The sequence below is a fragment of the Osmerus mordax genome, chromosome 7 (assembly GCF_038355195.1).
Source record: "Osmerus mordax isolate fOsmMor3 chromosome 7, fOsmMor3.pri, whole genome shotgun sequence".
Classification (NCBI taxonomy): Eukaryota; Metazoa; Chordata; class Actinopteri; order Osmeriformes; family Osmeridae; genus Osmerus; species Osmerus mordax.
In genome coordinates, this window is record NC_090056.1 from 10,770,014 (window position 1) to 10,794,382 (window position 24,369).

At 47.2% G+C, this 24,369-nt stretch overlaps 1 protein-coding gene across 2 annotated transcripts in view; it reads right to left on the minus strand.

Moving 5' to 3' along the window:
* Positions 1-24,369, minus strand: part of LOC136945573 (protein bicaudal D homolog 2-like) — a 43,421-nt gene that overhangs the window by 16,169 nt on the left and 2,883 nt on the right. For both annotated transcript variants that reach the window (XM_067239477.1, XM_067239476.1), the window contains exons 2-3: positions 9,091-9,303; positions 744-896 (exon numbers count right to left, since the gene is read on the minus strand). In XM_067239477.1, the coding sequence (XP_067095578.1) occupies positions 744-896; positions 9,091-9,303 (366 nt within the window). The remainder of the gene's footprint in view (positions 1-743; positions 897-9,090; positions 9,304-24,369) is intronic.

Sequence of the window (24,369 nt, forward strand, 5' to 3'; positions counted from 1 at the left end):
TCCTTTAAATCATTTATAAGCAATTATTTGCATTTCATCTAATTCGATTTACCATTTCTTGCTCTATATATCCGCATAACAAAGTTAAATAATCCGATTTCTTTGTTTCTAATTTATAAAATAAAAGTCCCCTTTATCCCCAGATGTGGAGGGATTTGGGGGGCTTTACACTTAGATTTAGACAAATTTAAAGGAATTTCGGAGACTCAGCGACTTTTATAATTTGGGGAGTAGAGAAGCTTGTTGTATTTCTGTTTGGTGTGAATTAAATCCAGCTATCTGCTTTGTATAGGCTGTGTTTTGGTAGCTAGGGGTCAGGATTAACTGAAACTCAACCATTAAACTGGTTTAAAATCAGACAGTATATTTCCCAGGGTGCCAGACATAATCTCTTTATTCAATCTGAGCGTGGTTTTTCTTATCTAATTAAATCAGCATATTCCATGTTTCTTGGATGGGGGTTAGGGTGGGACACAGGCTAATAACTGTGGTGTGTCCAGATGACAGACAAAGCCTTGAGGGCTTGGAGGACCAGTATAGGGTTAAATAGCTCTAATGAACTGATTCAGCTAAATGGAGCTAATTGAAGGGGGGGGGGGGGTTGGGCTGCGTTCCTCCCATCCATCTTCCCATCCCCCCATCATTTAGTTTTACATTCACACATTCTCTAGGATAGAAGGAAATCCCGTCACGAGGTGATCCTGAACGCTTGTGATTGCGCTGGGGTCGGGTCTGTCTCTCACCTGAGTCTGCTTGAGCACGGAGACCTGTTTCTGCAGGGAGATGTTCTCTTCCTCCAGCTCGCTGTAGTCCTGCAGAAGGCGAGCCTCCCGGAACTTATACTCCTTGATGTCATCACGCAGCCGACTCCTCTGCAGCTCAACCACCTGGCTGTTCTGCAGGGCACGACAAGGGGGAGCACGGCTGTTAGTGGACCTGAAATCAACTTCACGAGAGAGGTTGACTGATCGGATGTGCTTGAGTCAGGGAGTGTTAGTACAGTAGGGTAAAGCTTCCTTTTGGCATAGGCGTGTGTCCCCATCTGGCTCTGTGTGTGTGTGGCCGGATGTGACCAGGCTCCAGGTGACTATGGGCCGTGGGCCACGGGGTGCTGGCTGCCAGCTCTGATGAGCACCATGGGGAGAGGAGCACGCTTATCTCCCAGATGGTGAGTGACGAAAAGCTCAGAGACTGAGAGGCTAATTCAACACAACCTACTTCACACACAGGAAGCGCTTATCCACACAAGAGAGGCTCATTTGGTGAGTTGGCGCCAACTCATTATTGAATGTAGCGGGAGTATTGACACGACCAACCCAATAACCTTGTGGTACGCTGCGCTGGATAGGCAGACGCTAGCAAGCGCTACAGCACTACAGATGCTGTGGTGCTGTACTGAAGAAGAGGTAATACACACAGAGCTGAGTGAAGCTACTTCCATCCAAGGAGTGGCTCCATTCATCAAATATAGAAGAGAGGAGAGAAGTGAGCTAACAGAGGAGATTGGCACCCACCCCTCCTCCACACACAGGCAGACCGGCACGTAGCCAGAGATCAGATAAAGCCTGCAGAGCAGCCAGCCTGTATCCTCACAGCCTCCTCCACCTCCCCGTTCTCTAGCTCCCTGCCCCCCCCCCCCCCCCCCCACCTCAACCTTCCTCTGTTCCCCTTCTTCTGACAGGAAACCCAAGAGTCCCACAGGAGAGTAGTCGATGGACATCTTAGCCAGCGGCTCTGAAGGGTAGGCCAGATAAAAGCTCAGCAGTAATGCGATACACTAAAGAAGTGTGTGTCTGTGTGTGTGTGTGTGTGTATAGATGACATGGGTAATGTATGCGATCGGATCTCTGTCTGTCTTTTCAGATCTGCTGTCGGCTATTTATGTAACGTGTGTGTATGTTTAAGTCTCTGGGACCATCTCGCGTGACATATGGTCTTTAATCCTTTCAGGTGACAGCGCAGTGGTGACGAAGGCGTCATTTAACACACAGTGTACGTCACTCCAGTCATTATCTCTCAGTGAACAGGTGTTGAGTGTGTGTGTGCACGTGTCACAGTCACTTTGTGTGTGCATGCAGTAACATGACAGTGAGTATCAGGCTTGTGTGCCTGTGCCTCTCCAGAACTGGCAAGGCTAACATGATGACAGAGGGCTAGTTAGTATCCCAACCCCCGACCATCTGGCCCCTCCCCTTTCTTCTTTGACCATGATGTAATCCTTGCTTCGGCAGGACCACATGATATCCTTTACCTACGTTTTGAGGATAGGACCCTTCACCTTAGTCTACAGGCCTAAACTAAACTCCGAAACAACATATACAATGACACATGAGATTTAATGAACCAATTTGTCTGTGTTCCTCTGTACGTTATTGGTCTCTATGCAGACGTTAGCTTCGTTTGCCGTTCATTAAAACAGCGAGGGGATGTGTCTCTCTGATAGCTGAGGCTTTGGAACGTGGCTGAATCCCTAGTGATGGACAGTACATGTAGCTCATTAGCTCTGTGTAATAATTAATTATGGAGCACAGCACCGGATTGAGGCTGGCATGTGAAGGCTAACTATGCATGAGGAAGTGCGCATGCCTAGTGGGGGTGGGGCCGGGTGCTGTCACTGCTGCCTCAGCCAGTGTGTGAATCCAAATGTTGGTGCATTGATGAATAATGAATGAGTTTACCGTACTGATCTTTCCAATGGGCCTATTATACAGACACTGGGATCACACCAGCTGGAGAGAGCAGGAGGGAGGCAGGTTCAAGTAATAGATAAATCAAGACACCTAATGGTCTATAAACTGATTTACAGTGTTTCCTCTGGTGATACCTCATATAGTGGACAGCGAGACAGTCTGTCAGACCTTTCTTCTCCTGCCCTGGGTCATGTGTCTCAGCTGGGGGTTCCGTGCTGTTTGGCCTAACTGAATACAGACCCCTGCAACCTGATTAGAATGCAAACTAGGGTTTTGACCTTCCACCCTGTTCTCCTCTACCCCTACGGGCCATACGGAGGCTGTTGTAGCGGGGGAGGGGTGTCTGGCTTGCTGCCTGACAGAAAAGGTAACCTGTATTTACTCAGAGAGGGTGTCGTGCCTGGGTAAAATGTTAATAACATTTACTCAGACACGAGGCCTCCCCAGGGGGTGTTTGTCGTAGTGTGTGGCGAGTCTTGAGGGATGTTAGATGAGCCGCCATTAAAGTGAGGTCCTTCATTAGCATTCAGAGCCCTGTGGTCCTGCTGTCACTACAGGGCCACACCAAGGCACACCCCAGCTGTGTCTTCCCTCAGCTGTCTGTCCAACTCACACACACACACACTCTACACCTGACCCAGGAGAATGTATGCCAGTGGGTGTTAGAACATGATGTTTGAGGACAGTCACACAGTTCTAAGGATATCTATTAAGTGTGCTGTGTGTTTGAATGAGTGAATATATAGGCCTTGTAGTGTGTGTGTGTGTGTGTGTGTGTGTGTGTACTGTAGGAGGCTCGTGTGTGAGTATTTTTGAAAAGCCCTTTACAGTGCTATAATTCACTCACTGTGGGGGATTCTGTGCTCTTCAACAGGACATGGAAATACTGGCTCAGTGGATTTCAGGGGTCAGAGAGACAGTCCTGTACTCTCAATGACAGAGCTGATTCAGTCCTACTGTGTGAAGAACACATCTTTCCCTGCCTCTAAAGCTCCTCTTTCACTGCTCAAACTGCCTTTGACAGCATTCCGGGTCTTTTCCAGCTTACCTCTCGGCAAAGCTTGACATTTCTCAATGTTTGAGCTTCTCACTTTGCTGCATTTGAAAATAACTGTAACTCAGTAAGTTACCATGTTAGGGCTTATCACAACTGTAGGTTAAGTTGCTTTAATAAGGTTCTGTAGGCTGGGATTGGTCTAAATACTAAAGATGATCAGGTGTGTATTTCTGTAAAAATCATTTTACTACCTTTACATTGCCTTCCCCGGAAAGTACAGTAGCAATTCCGAGATGGCAAAAGACAGGATTATGATATGATAGAACTGCCAGCTCAATTTAACTCTCTCCACTTCACTCTCTCCTTTTCTCTTTTTTTCCTCCTGCTCCGCTGACCTTCATTTCGCTCCCTCTACTGCGCCTTCACTCTTGCATTGACTCGCTCGCAACCCCCCCTCCCTCATCTCTGTGTGTCGCAAGCCTTTAGAAGATGTGTGTGGAACACGGTAAGTATTGAACGGTCATGGCAGAATTATTCCTCCAGGTTGAAACATTAGCCATATTAGACTTATCACAAGGAATGTCCGGGTGTGACACAGTGCTGAGCTGTGCTGCTCAGACACCTCGAGAGCCGAGGAGGCACATGGATGATGCCCTAAGGATGAGCCTGGCTGAGCCAAGGTCATGTCAGCCTCTGTTAAACCAGATTCAGCCCAGCACAGACCAGGATTACCTCAGAGAGAGAATCAAACATACAACCCCCACTATCCATTCACAGAGCAGAGCAAGCAGAGAAGCAGTGGAAATAGACATGGGGAAGCACTGACAATCCACCATCTACTGCCTGAATGAGGGAAAATAAATAGTCCATTATTCTTCTTACTGCAAGCAATTTCCACTCTATAGCAAAACCTTCCACACACCATTATGGTGTGTGGTGTGGTCCTTGATGATCCTCAAGGTCATGTACAGGGCTAAATACAACACTTACAACTCAAAGAAAGAGAATGAAATTCCTCTTCTATCATGTGGGCTACTTATTTGAATCTAACTTCACTTCATGTGTGAAGTTAGATCAGGCTGTGTGTCCGTGTTTGTGGATAAGCCTTGGGGGAAAAGATGTGCATGCATGCACATAAATATTAATGAGTTCAATGAGTGTGTCCAGAGGTCATATTTGCATGAGAGCTTTCTGGAAACTGTACACAAGAGCATACTTCTGCGTTAGTGTATTTCTGTCAGGGTAAAATTTATCTGTGTGTGTGTATGTCTGTGTGTGTCTGTGTGGGCGCATGCCTGACTGCTGTAGACTCACAATCAACTCATCGATCCAGGCGGAAACACCACTTTGGTGTTAGGGGACCAGGGCTTAAATGCTTGTGGCACAATTGAGTCTGAGTCTGTCCTCTAAATCACATACAAAAAGACAAACCTCATTAGGCCTGATAGGTTAAAGATAATCAAGAGATGCATGCTCTTAAGTGCTAAAAAAAATCCATGGTTCTGGCTGTGGGGGAGGGGAGTGGTGAGGTAGGACGGGGTGGCCAGATTACCCAGAGAACATCTGGATGGTTTAAGGCCCCTGATTTCACACCCGTAATTCTGGGTTGACAGAAAGGCTGCTGTCAACACATCCTAGACCACAAGGTCAGAGGTAACAGATTGAAGCTAGAGCTGTTGTCCTATAATACTCTTGTCCTATTTCCTATTTCCTGTTGTCCTAACATCCCCCTTTACTTGGTTTTTCTCTTTCCTGTCTCTCTTTCATTCTCATTACAGACCCAGTGTTTTTATTTACCTCTATCCTACTTTAATATCAAGGTTTCTCTCCTCCTTTATGTTCTCATCTCTCTACATCTATCCCTTGACACTTATTTTATTTGAATTAGAATACCCTTAATAATAATATTAATAATAATACCTTCCATCCCTCTCTTCTCGGTCTCCAACTCCGCCCTTCCCTCTTTCCTACAATACAGGAAGTGATCATTCCAGATAGAGGAGACAATAGCATAGCTGACACCCCTACTCCATGGGTTTGTCAGACGTTTATTATCTTTGGCTCCTGTCAGGCAATATTAAAGATGAACAGAGCATGGTCTGTCTTTTCATCTTTCAGTCCCTCGGCCTCCCGTGCAAAAGACTACAAATACTACCACTACAAACCAAATGAAGGGATGTTTGCAGGCTAAACAACATGCGTAAAGATTGCACATTGCTAAAGCAGATCATTGTCAAACAGAGGGTGCATTCACAGTCTGATAATCTGCCCATGAGAATTCTCATTCTGCCATGGAAAAAGAGCCACCTCAGATTGGGTTTATGACAAGAGAGGAGTTTAATGGAGTCACGCCCATTATGGCATGCCGCTTCACTATGTTACAGGCCCATTGTGAGGCGTTAATCCTGTTGTGCACACATTTCTACTGAAACATGCTTATGGCTGCCTAAGGCGATCATTCTGCCCAGTACCAGTGCCAATTTGCTGGGTGTCTATAACCTCAAGAGACTGTAGACGGTTTTATAGGCTGAATGACTGTTAGGGTACTAGACCTACAGCATGCAGCCAATGTGGGGGAGCTACAGAGAAGGTAAAGGCAGTAGTAGCCTTTAAGATATTTTCGTTTGTGGATCTGAAATCAGAAACAGAATGACAAGTCTATGACCCTGTCTTTATGTGACACCGACACACTGACCACATCTGAGCCCCTTAGTTTAAGACCGAAAGGAGTGACAGTCCTCCACCTCTTACTACACTTACAGCCCAATTGTCCACAGAATCCCATGACTGAGTAAGTGAGGAGAGTTTGAACCAAAATCTCCCCCTGACTAATCAGGTTTACCAATCTGTCCTAGAAAGCCACACAGACAAAAACTGCGGCTTGTTTACCGTCATTAGACCATTCAGCTTCTCTAACGGATTTTCTCTTTCTCTATCGTTCCCCCCCATCCTCTCTACTACCTCTCACTTGCTCGGTCCCTCCTCATCCTGGCTAATTTGATGCCTGCTTGACAAAGGCCCTTTTCAGAGTCCTCAGCCCTACCACAATGCCAGCCTCAGTGCCCCTGCTCCCACCACCCACCCGTCTGCCCACCAGCCACCACTCCCCCTCCCCCTCCCACTCTGTGACCATTGGAGGGGTGTCATTATATCCCCTACACTGCGAGATGTACACTCCAACCCCCTCCATCCAGCAAATTAGGCTTGGCTTTTGGCCATGGCACTGCACCAGTCTCCCTGTGTGGGTGGGTGTGTGCATTTACAATGGACTTGGCACCTGCAGCAGCGAGGCACACACAGGCCACCAGTCAAGGCGCCAGTTAGAGACCTGCACTGAAGGCACAGACTGAGATATGGCTTGGCAACACCTTCTTTGTGTGGACTGTGAGAAGTGGACTGGGTTAGAGGAATCGAGGCTAAAAGGAATCATGTGTTCAGAAGTCGAGGGGAGATTCCTACACTGCAGACAGAGGGCTTTTATCTTACACAGGGCTCTGATATTTGGGACTACAGACAGGAACTAAATTAAACACGTGAGCCATGTTGAGAGCAAATCTGGCCTTCATGTAGCCAGTCCCATCTCTGACTCAGTTCCACAGCGAGGAGACACTGGCCTACTTAATAGAGGAATCTGTCCCTGTCGAAAAGTCGTAGATCCTTGACAAGGAAATTCTGTTTCAAGGACTTTATTTTCTTTCTCCTAATCTCAATCCCAAGACGTGTGCTGCAGACATGTTGTCAAACAGACTGGGTGTCACCCTCCCTCAGACAGGGGGGCCCTCCAACCTGCCTCGTCCCTCCCAAAACACAGTAATCACCAACTTGAGCAGCAGAACGACGAGCTTAGCTAAATCTGCTAAGTACAAACAGTGGAGGATTTGGAGTGAGGGACTCAATCAGAGAGAGAGAGAGCGAGAGAGCGAGAGATTTGATGCACACTTTCATGTATTTTCATAGGAAGGCAGTGATACAGTCCAAACAGATATTAAATAACTTGCAGTTGCAGCAGCTGAAGCAGGGTGGTAGTGCCGCAGTGTAACTGATGACGAGTAACAGAATCCCTCTGCTGCTGTTGTCTCCTTGTAATGGATCTATCCACCCTCCCGCCTCCCGACTAAAGGTCGGTGCTTTTCAACTGCTCTTTATTATTCTAGCCTTCATCCACCCAGCCGGAGGAACACTGTCTTTCACATCAAACAGACCCATTGAGGGGAGAGGCCCCTTCTCCCTACTCTTCTCCCCTTCTACATCTGCCTCGCTAGGTTTTTGTCAAAGCCCCATCTCCCTGAAGGGGCTAGCCAGCCCTCTTGTTAATTCAATATCCTCACTGCATGTCTAGAAGAGATACAGTGCATGCGCACATACACACACACACACACACACACACACACACCAAAAGACAGACTGGCACACTGACTTACAGACACACTGACACTGTAGAGCTTATACATTTATTACTAAGGAGGTGAATTAGGTCTGACTGTAAATGTCATTAGAGTGAAAAGGTCAGACTGCAGTCACTGTGGAAAGTAGAGCACAGACAAAAACCTGTCTGTATGATGAGAAGATTGGGGCGGTGTGACAGAATAGTCTGTGCACAGGAATGTGTCAGTGGTAGTGTGTGTGTGTGTGTGCCTCAGGAGGGTCTGGGGGCGAGCTGAGTCTCGCTAGCTGTTATCTGGCTCAGGGTGTACGGATGACACTCAGGCCGCTGGTGGTTGCCAGATCTGATATGAAAGGAGAAGAGGCACGCTACTAATGACCGGGGAGGGCAATGAGGCACGTGCCGCGGGTAGCTCTCAGGGGCACCATTGCAGAGGTGTACTGCATCGAGACAAAAGGCTAAAGGTGGGAGCAACCTTTAGTCACTCCAGAACCTTTACTTGTCTGCCGTGCACAGTACACTGCAATCAGTGGAGAGTTCAATCATGTAGGATCAGGCCCGGTGCTGGACAAGGAGCCATGTTTCATCCTGCTCCGTGTCTCTACACTGTAAAGACATGCTAAAGGTTCCCAGGAGCTGCCGGCTCTCCTACCCTGTCATTTCAGCCCCTCCCTGTCGCCCAGGGCTGGGGAGGACCACATCAGAACCACAGCGATGGCGCTTGTTCAATCAGCCTGATCTCTGCTGACTCTTTAGAGAACCATCAGGGTGTGATTAGTCCTGCCTGGGCATGCCAAGCAGAGTTCTGTAGTTAGGTCTTCTGTCACGCACATCTGGATAAACACTTTAATATTACAGGGAGAGTGTGTATACGCCAACACTGTAAAGATAACGCAAACTATGTCTCAACAAGTCGGGACAAGTTCTGATGATTTGATGGATTCTGTATGGGTGGATGTAGAAGACTGTGTGCAACAAGTGATAAGTACATTGTGTGACAGACAGGCAGCGAGCCTCACCTCTCTCATCTCCTGGGTGATGGAGGCCAGGCGCTCGTTCTCAGACTGGGTGTTGGTGAGGACGTTGCGTGACTGGCGGACCTCCGTCTGCAGCTCCAGGACCCTCTGCTCGTAGTAGGCCTCCTTACAGGCCGACTCCTGGATCAGAGACTCCTCCCTGCTCTCCCCGTCCGCCGCCACCTTCCTGTGGTTGGAGTATGCCTGGCCGAATGCCTGGAGAGGACAGGGGAGGGGGGAGGGGATGGTTACAGAAACTGACAGGAACTGACAGGGTAATGGAGTAGGAACTTGTATACAAGGTGTATACTAGGTTTATAAACTACATATAATACTATGTAGAGATGATTATTAATTCAAAAACTGTTTTTAATCATTTAAATTCACAGAGGTGGTGAAATTAGGCTGCATTGAGAATGATTGAGAAGGAAGCATAATCAGACTATTTGAGAGGTATTACACTACACGGACTACCGACTTGTTCCTGACTCGTGAAGCCTACATTTCTATGGCAGCCATTTTTTAAATAAGTTTAGCTGAGGACAGAGGAGGAGGGCAGCACCAATCCCCCAAAATAAAGAACCCTGGAGAGATAATCAGTCTGCTTCGATCTGGGCTGCATCATTCCTCTCTCTTCCCCTCCCTCCCCCCTCCCTCTCTCTCCCCTCCATGCTGCCCGCAGGACTCTGGTCTGTACTGCACGGGCTCACCAGAAACTCCACAGATGGAGGACGAAAACAGGAAATGTAGAACAAATCCCGGTAAAGCAGCAGCATATTTAGGCTATCACTGGTAACAATGCAGGACCAACATCACTGTCGCTGACTCTAATGCTCTTACTGTAGAAGGAATTAAAAACTGCATTTCAACATTTGGTATAAGGTTTAATAAAGTGAGACTGGGATATGTTAACAAATACCTTGAGAACAAAAGGTTTATATTGTCTTACTAGTACAGTGAGATGCTTTCTACAGGCCTGGCCTCTTGCGATTGTCTCTGTGGTGAATGTGTGTGGTGGCCTATTTTACTGTTAATGGTTCTGTTCTCTCATCTATGACCTTAATTTGTTAATGGTCCACAAGGCACTATGAGTGGCTGCAAGGAAATGACAACCACCACCACAGAGAGAGGAGAGAGAGAGAGAGAGAGAGAGAGAGAGAGAGAGAGAGAGAGAGAGAGAGAGAGAGAGAGAGAGAGAGAGAGAGAGGGAGAGAGGGAGAGAGGGAGAGAGGGAGACAGACAATCCTGGAGTGAGGCCGAATCTAGGTTAGGTTTCTCCCTCTCTTACACCCTGTCCACCATAGCGACCCCCTCCATATCAAAATAATCACCATCTGATTGCAGATTCCTTTTTCAATCCCGTACAGAAATGATCCAGCAGAGATTTTCAAATCCTCATCAAGTCTCTCAGCATGAGCACAATCCCATGTCTGGATTCACCTGAAGCAATGAGACATCTGACCTTGTTTCGATCCCAGCTCACAAGCATGTGTGCTGAGACACATGCTTGAGTTTGCGTTTGGATTATACCTCTTTCACAGTGCTTCATACTAATCCCAACATCCTAAATCCTTGAGAGAAGGGAAATCTGTGCTATAAAATTACATTTCAGAAATTGACCTACTTTTTCAGGACTTGAACTAAAACGTGCCAAAGTAGTTCAGTGGGCTAGAGCCATAAATGACATCATGTCTCATGTGTCACGTGTTGACATTCAGGGAAGATTGTAGGCGCAGGACAGCTGATAGCTTTGTTGAACAGACAAACACTGACAACAGCATACTTCCCCTGCAGCAGGCCTGGAATAGCTCTAGAATGGTGATATAGTTCTTGACCTCATCCATGTGGAACTTTTCACAAGTCCTGCATGGTGAGGCTTCTAGCACAGAGGAGCGAAGCTGCACACACATTGCTAGGAATAACAGTCCTAAATATCTTGACCATGCTAGGAGTCAAAACACTGTCAAACGCCCTCCCTCCACCAATCAATCAGCCAGACCTCTCGTTGATTACAGCTTCCTGGGGGGGAGGGGGGGGATTAACTCAATCAGAAGCAGGGGAATCCTATCATTATAATCTGTAAGCATGGCGGGTATTGGGGGGACACTGGCCTAATCATTCTGATCTAGCCAGCCCTGTGCCTCAAACAGGGGCTACCCAGCCAAAACCCACTGACCCACCAAAGCTCCTTAACCCTTGTGCTGCCTTCGGGTCACATGACCCAAAGGTTCATAACGAACCATCGTTGTGTTTACCCAATTTTACCCAATACAAAAACTAATAAAAATATTTTTCTTTTAACATTCGCAATGTGGGGGGTCTGAGACAGTCCAACGGTGAAAAGAAAATGCTTCACTTTGTTTTTGTATGCGTTAAAGTTGCCGCAATACGACGGTGGGTCACAATGACTGATGAGTCAGAATGACCCGAAAATAACACAAGGGTTAATCTAACTCATGGTGTGGGGTTGGTTTTCAGGGTGGGGGAGGCCTAATCTCAGTGCGAGACCCCTGGCAACCACCCTCTATAATTCATCTGTTTACACAGAGAATGATTGTGGATTATCAGTTTGTAATGAAGCTAATCAAACACTTCATAACAGAAACAAAGGCCAACTGTCTGCAGAGAGACTGTAATGGTGAGAAGAGGAACCAGGATGACATGTGTTTTTCCTACCAGAATAGAACTACCATCTATAGCCTGTTGAATATCAATATGAGAAGATGAGCAATAGGGGATTAGGCCTGCAGTAGTACAGGGTCTGATTCCAGATGAGAGCATAATTTACGGCCCCATGCTGGGTTTTGATCCTTCTTGGCCCCCATGGAGACAGAAAAGCTCATAATCACAGTTAGCATCATGTGGTCATGAGACCATGTGGTCTGCTGTTTGATGGGGTGTCTTCTCTGATACTTGTTTTTTTGGTCTTTCCCTCCCTCCCTCCCTCCACCCGCCCCCTCACTGTTAGTCAGTTACTTCTTTATTTCTCTGTTGATCACTGGGTTTCAGACTCTGGAGCAGTCATGTGATGAACAGAAAGTTCCACGTGACTGAACTTGAAATATTAGGAGCTCATTCCCCTTGAAGACAGGGTCAGAGGTGGGATGTTAAACCTAGCAGAGGCGGGCCTGGAGCTACGATGAATACCCAGGTGCTTGGAGGCTTCCATGTGGTCAACTAATATGAGCAAGTCGAACCCTCTATTGTCTAAACCACACGTTGCCACGACAGAAGGTCCAAGTTACTGAACAAAAGCATGTTTGTCATGTGTTAGGAGCTTGTTCTGACATGCTGTGATAATTGTCTTTTCCTGTAATCTGACAATCCAGACCTCCAGGAGGGGCTGGGAGTCAGAGGGCATTAATTAGAGGGTATCAGGACCAGACAGGCCAGCGCTTGTCAGGCATATTTTTTTTTTTTTTGCAGGGACAGTGCACACCAATCAACAGAAAAACTGTAAATGAGCCAGAGTTAGCCAGAGAGGCTAATTTTCATAGTCAAAGGATCCCGTACACCATCCCTGTTTAGGACAAGGGGAAATACTAACTACTAAATTATGAAGGACAATGGTCTACAGCTCTGACAACAGAACCAATTCACAGAGGTTTCCTTGCTTTCCTTAGGCCAAAACATCCCCCACCCTCGTCTCCTGTACACCAAAACAGCAGGATGTGTTCTCTGACAGGCTTCCTCCAAATCAATCTCTGAAATGGTCAGAACACCATTTGAAATTCTATGTTAGGCTGTATGCTCTTCAGGGGAAGAGCATCTTTTAAGGGAGAGGGAGAATAGGGACGGAGACTTGCTAGTCCCCACAGATACATCAGGACCTTCTGAAGTGCAACATCAAACTGACACAAGCTTAAAAGTTAAGCCTCTTCTTCCCCGTCTGTGTGTGTTTCGTGTGTGTGCGCACGTTTGTGCGTTTGCGTAGTGCAGCAGTTAAGATGAAATAGGTCTGCAGCATTTGGATCGATATCAGAGTTGTTTTTAACCACACATTTGCCTCAAGACCCAGATCCCTTCAGACTCCACTGCGATCTATGCGATTTGAATCTGCTTCGCCCTATTCTTTGACCTTGCGTTGATCTGACCCCAAAGCCCTTTGACCCCCCTGTGGCTGAGCCCCTTGTTCCACCTTCACACAAGCAGAACAAAAAGGATCTGGAGAAAAAGCAGCAGGAGAGAAAGACACAGACTGGGAAGACAGAAAAAGGCCAGACAGGCTCTTTGTATAAACCCAGACAGGAGTTACCTTCAATGGGGACAACAGACACAAGACATGCAGTCCCCTCACTAAATGACCACAGTCCTGGGCTACAGGCTAACCTGTGTCAGACAGACTGTAGTCATCAGGCACTGTGTGCCAGTGAGTGCAGGAGTTCAGTGCTGCTGCAAAGACTTTGTTGGTACTGGAACACATTTGTTTCCCAGATGAGGAAAGGTTTGAAGAAGAGGCAGCCTACACTGAGAACAGCTGGAGGCTGCCACAGTGTTGGTGCTGTTGATGAATCACACATGCCCACTGAGCCACTTTCAACCATAGAGGCTGGCACTCCATCACCCTTCAAGGTGTTGTAGATGGAAAGGGACTTTTCTGGAACATGTTTGCAGGACTGCTGGGGTTTAGAGACGTGCCGTGGTGGCACTGTCCCTGTCACCGTGTATAAAGGAGGCAGGAGAGGTTCGGATGTGCTACTTGAACAGCTCATTATAAACGTAGTCTTTAAATTAAACGAGATTTCTAGACACAAAAGATCATTGCTTGAATCTTTCAGTTTGTGGGAGAAAATAAATGAGTTCAGAGTGAAGCCGAGCTCTGGCCACTGCATTGCAGTCGTCTTTAGGGCTGGATGTGGGTTGAATATGGAGAGAGCAGGCTGTCAGCAGATCTCTTCATCAAAATGCCTTATTGTGAGGAAAACAAACCTCAGATTGTTCAGTGGGATATCTCTGACGCTGACCATGATGGAGCAGCTAACAGAAGCTCTGTATGTGATTTTACAGGGCTAGCCAGGGCACGCTCACAGGCACAGCACCCACCCCTTCATCCCACATTACAGCCACAGAACGTGAGAGTCTCAGAAACAGTGTAGGAAGTAAGACCTCCAGACCTGCTGTAAGGAGAACACTGAACGCTATCAGTATGGCAATAACAAATAATAACATGGTCGTAAAACAAGACCCTACTGGCGTAGATCCACGTTCAAGAAGTGGTCCTAACAAAGTGGTTATGCATTAGCGGCAGCGTTGAGTTAGGGGTAACTGGGCTAGAGATGATTACTCAGCGGGTGTCAGAGGTGAGTTAATAATCGGAGAGTTGACCCTGCATGCCTGAGCCGTGCCTCAGCCAGGCCTGCAGAGAGGTCTGCTCACTGTCTGGAGCAGAGGAGGGGGGAGGTCAGAGCGCCTGGGCTGAGGGGAGGGGGATCAGCACTGAATGGCTCTTCCGGCGTCGTGCAGTGCTCCTCACATGGCTCGATGGGCTTTCACAGTAAACAGAAGGCATCCTCTCTCTTTCTCCTCAAAACAAGGCCTTACAATATGGATTTTTTCCCAGTGACCTCTTCACAATTAGTCCTGAAAGATTCAGGGCCTGGGGTTAAGCACAGTATAAGATCAAGTGGGTGCCATAAACACACTCACACACTGACCTATCACTTCAGGCTTTCACTCGAATTGTGAGGTCCATTTGATTTCCTAACAATAGAGTTAACCGTGTTTATACCACCATGTTCTGGATGCTTCTCCTGCACAGTTCCAGCGAGAAATGTGAAACACTTCATGTTTGTGTGTGTAGATCTCCATTTACAGTGAGAGGATTTGCTCTAACCATTGACGAGTTGGAGTAATGTCAAAACCAATGGTACTCTGACAGAGAGCTAATTATCACTTCTCTGGCACTTCTCTCTTGGAAAAGAGCGAGAAAGAGAAAGAGATAAAATCAAAGAAAGAAAGTAATGTTTTAGAGAGAGGCCAGACCAAGAAAAAGAACGACAAACAGAACAGGAGGGTGGGAAGATGAAAGGAAGTAGCTTCCCGACACCATGTGAGGTGTTTGTTCTCTGTTCACTGGTTCAAATCCGCCTCCTCTCTCCCTCCATGGAACAACTCACCATGTCATCTGCTCAACACATCACATCTGTTACCCTGACAACAAGGACTGTTCCACTGGCATATCACGCAAGTAATAAGGAAGTTAGAGCTTTCCTCCAACTCTGTTTAGAGCTGGACATGAGTCACCAAGCATGAGATACAATGTTTATATGGTTAACAGAAGCCATGCCCATAATTATTGACAATAAGAGACTGATAAAGATGGTGTACTATATGAGAGAGTTATCATCAAAAGTCCAACAATAGAGTACACAACTGAGGGTGAGAGAAAGAGAATCCAGGTCACAAGGAGAAAGGTGAGGACAGACATCTCTGCCTGGCACAGAGCCACACTGCTTCTCATCCAGAGTATAGCCAGTGGGCTAACATCCACACAGACATGCAGGGGCAACACACACACACCAATTTCATCGTCTTCAGTCCCATTCTCCCTGCATGCCCGGCAGCCAGCCATATACGGCAGCACCTGGTGCTCCATGTTAGGGCTTGCCCTGCTCCCGGAGAGAGGCTGCTCAGAGCTTTCAGCTGTGCTCTGGGGAACAGAAAGCTGCTTGCAACACACACACACACACACTCTGGGAAACACACAATTGGAAAATAACGTGGAGTGTTGTGCTGCCTGTCTGTTTTCTTTTCTGAGCATGAGACCGAACAGCCAGAGGACCAAGAGGAACCCAGCCTAGGATGCCTCACCACTCCCTCCAAACTACAAGTCAGCTGCCCAGGTTGGAGCACACCTCTCACCAGCCTGGAGGAGAGGAGAACCACACTGGAACTCGCCATCCTAATCAGACTCACAAGGCCCTTTTATATGCCTGACTGGCAAGTCTGCCCTCGACCACAGAAGACATCAGTGCAATTAGCCTCCTGAAGATCAATGCTGCATCTGCTCTCACGCTGATTCTCAGGCCCTCGCGCCAGTAAAGATTCTGTTTGGATTAATCACTGCTTTCATCAAACAAACTTGGTGAGGATGAACCAGCCTCACTCTCATCTTTTATTGAGTAGGCTACATACTGCAGTGCTCTATTCTGGGGCGTGTTTGGGATTCTATTATGCTGTGTGTGAATGGTGAAACACCTGCAGTGTGGAGCCCTGAACTCAGCATTACTATTACAGCTGACAGACCCTGCCTGAGTGTATCCTGGGCACCCCAAGCTCTGTGTGTGTTATTACAGGTTGGTTAAAAGCAGTCATTAGCTGCCCTGCCAGGGCCCTAACCTAACAAGGCCGTCTGTCAGTTCCTATTCACTGTCCTCTAAACACACAGGGGTCTCCAAGGGTGGACTTGGACAATGGATGGAATGGAATGTTTGGTGTAATCAGAAGGCCATTTTTATACCAAAGACAAAACAATATCACTTTGTATACAACCCATGTTACTCATTTACCTGAAATAGCATGCTTTTATAGAGGCTTTTTGTTGTGAAAGGCACTGTGAACCATAATAATGCAAATCAGGGACAGAAAAACCTGTTCTATTTTTCTCCCTTGAGAAAAGTCAGTTTTACCACTATTTTGCAAGACAAAAGGTGGACCAAATTTCTAATTTGTCAGTCTAAAAAGCAAATATTTGAAAAAGACTTGGTTGCCAAACCTAAAATAAGCTTACTGACTAGGTACAGTAAGATACCAGCTATAATTAAATTAATTATTTAATGCAGTCAATTGTTTGTCTGATAAATAGTCTCCAGAGTAGTGTAAAGCCCCTCTCTGAAGGGAGAACATCTATTCCATATCTCTAATGTAAACCAAGCACTAAGGCGTCAATATCAGAGCCTGGCTCGGGTTGTTATCATGGCTCATATCAGGACCTCTGGCATTTGCAATGCAAAGATGTGCTTATCTCTTTCCACCTCCTCCAAACGCAGTGAGATTTGTCTGTCTGTGTGTGTGTCTGTCTGGGCATATTATCGCTCGTCCCAAACCCCCCACCCAAGGGGAACGCCTGTTGTTATGGTTACCATACCAATTACAGTGACAGAGCACCGGGTGGCAGAGGAGGCAGGGCCAAGCGGGAGGGGTGGAAGGGCAAGGTGGGGGGTGATGAAGGGGCGGTACTGATGCAGATGGCTGTGTTCGAACCGAGTCCTATCGCTAGAGAAACACATCTTTGGTTGCAGAAGGTTTTCCCTCAGCGCTACAGTCTTTGTCTCAGCCTCGGTTGGCCCTGGTCCCCCAGGATTTCCTACCAGATGAACCACTTCCTGTGAGGGTGCCGGGACTCTTTCAACTCTAAACTATTTAAACAATTGTGGGACCGTCCAGGGGCTTTTCTCCCCTCTATTCTCCTCTCACCTAAAAGAGAGCAGGCTGGTTCCCACAGGAAACCCTGGCACCCCCCCCCCCCCCACACACACACACACTACCAGTTCTCAAGGACCCCTGAGAGACTGGCATATATCCAATTAAACCCCCTTCCCACTCCAACCCTGTTCCTCCTCTTTCCTCCACCCCCCTCAGACCCCTATTCCCTTGTTGACATCTCTGTAAAGCCATACTCCACCTTCAGTCTCTCTCTCTCTATCACTCTCTCACTCTCTCTCCAGCCCCTCACCTTTTCACTCCATCCTCTCCTAGCCTCTACTACAGTGCCAGAGGGCTGCAGACTGGTGGTCCCCTTTGCTCTGCTCCAAAACCAGGCCCTGCTCAGCCCAGCCTATGCCTGCCTGGCCGGGGAGGAGGCCTGGGGAGACCGAGGGGAGACACCCAGACCCACTAGCCTACATTCACTGAAGGCCTCGGGGAAAGGCAGAATAGAAGGTGCTGATGGAGCAGGGGGAGGAGGCGGGGATAGTGTGAAAGGAGGCCTGCAGCTCGAGGGATCCAGGGAGTGTTGCTGGAGCAGCTCTGTGGGAGCACAGCGGAGAGGGGAACGCCCACATGAAGCACACTTGAGGAGTGAAGAAGCCACCTCAAGCAGGTCATAATCACCATGAGAGGAAGTGGCTGAAATGACTACAGGGAAGTGTCAGAATCTGAGTATGGACTGATGACACCCATCTTCCCCTCCACCCTACATTTACATACAAGCTCTCCCACCACACCAATGAAGCTATCTGTGAAACAAATTGGCTAGGCCTAGGGCTACCTTCTACAATATGTTCCCTTGGACTTTAACTTGCCAATACGATTGACATAATGGTTGAATACGTTTCCAAATTAATGTGAGTCCCATGTGTTACTTTCTGGTCTCAAGCAATTAAAGTGCAAAGTGTTTGTATTTGACTGTGTGAAGCAATAGCTTCTGGGTATATGGCAGATGAATGGTTGGGTGAGAGATGGATTGACGGATAGAGGGAGGGAGGGAGGACTACAGACACACAGGGAGGGAGGGGATGCATGGAGGAGTGAATAAGAGTCTTTAATCATCAAGTCTGACACCTCATCCCAATATGATCTGCTTCCCCTGTCTGAGCCCCTCTGCCCAAGATAGGGGTGGGGCTATTCACGCCCACGGTGTGTGTGTGTGGACTGGGTTGAGGTCGGGGGGTGGGGTGGGGGGTACCATCTGTCCCCACAAACAAGTTTATTCTACTCAGTATTATGTTAATGAGCGTGGACGACCGACTGCCCCCTCCCCCACCTCCAGCCCCTCTTTTGTTTTTGGGCACACTCCCTCCCGCCATGGGGGAGTCCCGCTTACCCCCTCAGGGGCAATTCCACCCTTCTGTGCCTTGAGGCCTGCTTCACAGGGAGGAGCCCTAAGGAAGTGTGTGTTAGTTAGATTAGATGATAAAGCATGCTGATAGCAGGGGCTAGCCTGCCCACCTCGCATGTACGACATGTAATGCCTCTTCCTATGTCTGTTTCAGACTGTGGCCATCAGGAAGTGCAGTATATCAAGCGTCTGTGTACACGACCCACTGGAGGAAACCAATACATTCCACCCATCAAAACATCTTTCTGGAGTGTTCGTGGCACAAAGGGGAAGACAGTGATCCTGATCAACGATGTGATGTCTTGTCCCTTCTTCCTAGCCCCCTAATGACATCTGGTCTGGTCCATACAGACAGATTTCAGCTGTTTCCGGCTGCTATTAATACCCCCAGCTCTGCTGAGGTAAACAGGAAACAAGATCAGGAGTCAAGGCTCCAATTCAATAGAGGGAAGGAGATGGAGCAGAGGGAGACAGTGGCATAGAGGCCATGTGAGAGGGAGCCCATGGGCTGTTTGTCCTAGTTTGGTTCACACATGCAGAGCATAGAGTTTCTCTGGTGTAGACTTAAATGGTATCCTGGTAGTAGTTGCTACAAGTAAAGAATCCTCAGTGGTGGAGAGTGGGAGAAGTAAAGGGATATTATCTGGTTGGTTAAGGATTACATAGACCACATTCACTTAAAGCTTACAGTAGGTAGCCTGGAACCAGAGATCATAAACTAAGGGAGAGGTTAGAGGGGAATCTGATAAGAGGAAATCTACTGCTCGGTTCGTGGAACAATAAAGGTAAAACTAACAAAGACTAAGCTACACAACCATAAACACACACACACGCAACTACGTACATTGTAGTTGTATTCATCAGATCCACTTATATACTATAGACCAGATAGTAGTATTGCAAAATCATCCTGCCTATTACTTGACCTGCTGACTTGGGTTACCTAAACACCCCCCCAAAGACATGTGGGCATTGTTGTGATAGTATTCAAGATGTCTTTATGATCATACAGTAGTGTACGCCCATGTAGGCAGGGCTACGCTGTGCATCACCCACTCATCCTTCATCATTTCAACAATGAGTACGAGATAGAAGCCCGAGGAGAGAAAACAGGAGAATGTTTTTCGTAAGTATGGTAAAAGGATGATTCTTCTTGTTATAAAGAAAAATGTCCCTTTTTGCTATTGACAAATGTCTCAAAAAAAGTGTTTTTGTTCGGGGATTTGAGGAGGTGAAGGGTGCAGGAGGGAGAATGTCTGCCTGACGCTGAGAGGCCATGCTCTGCTGTCTGAACCATGACGTACAGTAGAGGATCTTTCACTCATGACCTCATGCTCGGCTTTTAGACGGGAGGATAGCCAGGTCTGTCCACAGTCTCCCACTAAGTAGATTACATAGGTGGAATAATGATTACTCTGGACTAGCATTACCACCACGCTCAATGTACTTAGGCTACTTGATTAATTAACAAAGTTGATTGAGTATAGGCCAAGAACTAGGTTGGTTGGCCAAACGTTAAAGATAAGTTATTAAGATATTTTGGGGGTTTACAAGTCAGCTGAGGTAAATTGGTTTACAGTCAGTGCACCAAATGGACCCCAAAGCTGCATAAATAATCATGTAAGTTCAAGACGATAGTGTCCATTGGCTATGTTGGTCAGCTCTTCAGTTGATTCAACCCAGATATGTGTGTATGTTCCAAGCAGAGGGGTCCAGAAATTGGGCAACACCTGGGCAGTTAAAAAGCTGAGCACAGATTTGTGGCCAAATCTCTTGACTCAAGCAGGAAACAAACAACTCAAACCCTGACCACCACGTCACCATGGCGCAAAGTAATCTGGATGGGTTTGTAGCTTACCTAGTTTACGCCCCACTGTCACTTCACTTTCAACTGAAGTGAAGGTATTTAAAGCAACACACACTCTGAGTAGAGTTGGAGATACTCCAAAGCTGATGCCTTCCTCGTCACTGATGTGATATGGACTTGTATCTCCTCCTCCTCCCCTGGGGGAGGGGCCTTGTCTGTATCATCAGGATACAGAACCAATAGGATTAGGAGACATTTCTTGGAATGATTAAGGGCTGCATTCATCCTTACCTATGCTTGACCCTCGCAGGTGCCCAGGCCCAGCTGACTGACCGCTAGAGAGGGAACCTGGGCAAGTCCGCTCTCTCAAAACAGAAACAAGCCAAGCGTCTGCTACTCCTACACAACCCAAGTTCTGAGCTCTACTACACAAACACTCCACTTATCATGCCCTTTACTTCACCTCAAATATTGACTGATTTTCATTCATCTTTAATCTCTATATCTATTTATCTATCTATCTCTAAGTCAATATGAACATTTTCTTTTCCCATATTCTCTCCATCATGGTCACAGCTGCATAATTGGGTCTACTCTTGACATGCATGCAGGGTGACTGACTGAGGATTATAATGTCTCGCAAATTTTCCTCACAGGGGCAGATTTAAATCTTCCCACTGAAGGGGAGTGTTATTTCATACATCTAAAATAGACAGTCTATCCCGATACCTACTGTTAGCTGTGGAAGTGGCAATGAAGAGGCCTTGTAAACACCCTGTGCAATAGACAGGCAGGCCAGAGTAGAGGCCAGGGCAGCAGCACACAGCCAGACAGGGCTGCCTGTCCCAGGATAGGCTGTGAGTGGCTGGACTCTGGGGCTGGCCCGGCTCCCAGACCTCCGTAAGCCCTATGCACAGCGGCTAGGGTTCATCCTCTTAGGCCCATAAGGGAGGGGATTTGGGACTTTATTTAGTGCCATTTAGAAAAGATTACCCCTTAATTGCAGAGCGGGCGTTAAGCAAGAACTGCCACTAATGACAGGGCTTGTTCAGAAACCCCCAAACAAGAGAGCCTGGGGAAGTACAATTTACAGAAGCACCTTTTAAAAACTGTATGCTGACGTCTACTGATTGCACTCAGTGACTCCAAACAATCTAAAATATCTTCCATTACAAGGGAATAGGGTGAGACATTCTCCTCCTATTTTGAACCGGCATCCCATGAGGATCATAGGTATTTGACACCATGCACAAAGTGGAGGGCTTAAAGTCACACCAGATATCTTTGTTGAAGAACATTGTCATTTGTTCTAGAGTGATCTGCTATTTAAAAAGGGGACAAAAGTGACCAATCCTTTCACATGTATCCACAATGGGACGCCTCTCTCAATCTCTTCTTTTGTCATATTATGTGTTCTGTGAGCGTTTAACCCTCCCTTCCTCTGTGACACCCAAGACCTGTTAACCCCACTGCTCTCGGTAGCACAAAGGCCAGCTAGCCGAGCACAGAGCGCTTAGGTTTTACTGAGCTTAACACTGGTTATGGTCCCGATTGTCCGGGAGAATTCCACAGTGCCATACACAGCTGCTGCTGCAACAACCACAAGAGAGGGGGAGTGAGAGACAGAGAGAGAAAGAGGGACGGGGCATGACTGAATGCCTTTACTGTGTTTTCTGACACAACCCACAATACCACAAGGACCCAAAGAACACCAGGTCTTTGTCATAGCAACAGTGTGTGTTTGTGTATATGTTACCTAAAGGAAGATTCAGCATTGCACAGGGAGCTAGTGAGAAGTGGATAGTGAGAGGGTTAAGACATACTCAATTGGCCAGTTATCTTTGTCGGGAGAGATGGGACAACTCGTTGTGACATGCCCACTATTCCTACAGTGGTGTCTCCTATCTTATGTGGGGAGTCAGTTGGCTGAGCGGTGAGGGAGTCGGGCTAGTAATCCGAAGGTTGCCAGTTCGATTCCCGGTCATGCCAACTGACGTTGTGTCCTTGGGCAAGGCACTTCACCCTACTTGCCTCGGGGGAATGTCCCTGTACCTACTGTAAGTCGCTCTGGATAAGAGCGTCTGCTAAATGACTAAATGTAAATGTAAATGTATCCAGCAGAGCCATCCAGTCTGGCTGCATGAACAGTTGGAGGTGTGGGGTATGATGTCACCGGTGAGTGGCTTAACTTAAGTATATCAACCACAGAGGCCTGTGTAGCCTGCTTCCCAGTAACTTCCGATTACGCTGACATTTGATGGATATACTGACAGAGCAAAGTCCACTACGGAACCATACCAGGGAGAGAAGTAGCATGCTCTTTTCGTAATGGCTCTTTCGTTATATGAAAGCTAACATCATTACAGGTATTCTATGATACAACAAGAAGAAAATGAAAAAACAGCTGACCAGTACTCAATGCTCATAGCATGTCTTGTAGCTGGCAAGTAAGGCACACTCTGCTGTACAAGCGGCCTTGGATGTGGCCTGTAACACAACAGTCCAACAGATGGACAGTCTAATCCAGCGTAACGGCAAGTCCAGACTATCATATCCTCACTCTAAGGGGTACCAAGGAGAGGTAAATACTTCCCCTGTCATGTGTGGACAGTGAGTGGGGTGAGAAGGGGGGCTGAGGGTGGCTAGAGGGTGCAACATGCCACAGCTATAAATGATAGGAGTCAATGCCCAGGCAAACATGTAGGTCAAGACCTTGTCCTCTATGGAGAGCTATGAATTGCTGAGATACTGTGACAGACCCAGGGAATGACAATATACTAGTGGTAGGCATGTAAAGCCTGATTAGTATGTCAGAATGAGAATCTAAAGGTTGACTAGCACTTAGCAGAGCAGCATTTGATACATGGTGCCAACATAACACGCAACACATCACTGGAAAGAGAGAAGGAAGCTAAACAGAAGAAAATCTGGGCTGTGGACAGACATGAGGACAATGTAACAACTACAATATACATACATGTCAATATACCTACATGTCAATATACCTACTACAGACTAGTGAGATCTAATTACTTCTTCATAACCATAAACCATGATGCAGTGCATTTCAGCCCAGCTAGGCCTACTGCTTAGCCTTAATGGGCTAGCAGCCTTTGCAGTCACACTCACACTCATACAGCAGCACCTGCTGAGCAGGCAGCACACCAGCTTTTAAATTAACGCAAAGAGCTGTGCCGTTACTAGGCAACACAAGAGAGCTGAATTCCTCCATCTTCCTGATTCCCAAGTCTTGCGAGGGCTAGTGTGTGTGTCTCTGTGGCCTCTCCTTCCCCTCAGGTCAGACCTCAACACATTAAAACAGCAGCAGGAGTTTGCTCACTGCCAGCGAGGATTTCTGACCTGATTTTACTTGCTGGATTGAGACAAAAGAGTAACATCTGGAGTAAACTCAGCCAATATGCACACTAACTACTTGGGTACTTTCCTCAATGCTGTGTTTGTGTATTGTGTATATGTTAGGAGTCTGGATAGGATCCAGTGTTGAGACTGCTCAGTAAATCCGCCTGCTCTATTGTTCCAGTCTGTTTAAGTCGTCCAAGAGGACAGCCAAAGACAAAGGACAACCTATCACGGTCACCAGGGTAAATAGTAGCCAGGTACAACCATGACTCCCATTGCCAAGGACAAAGAACATTACACATTTACCCAAACTCAATACTCTCTCTCTCTCGCTCTG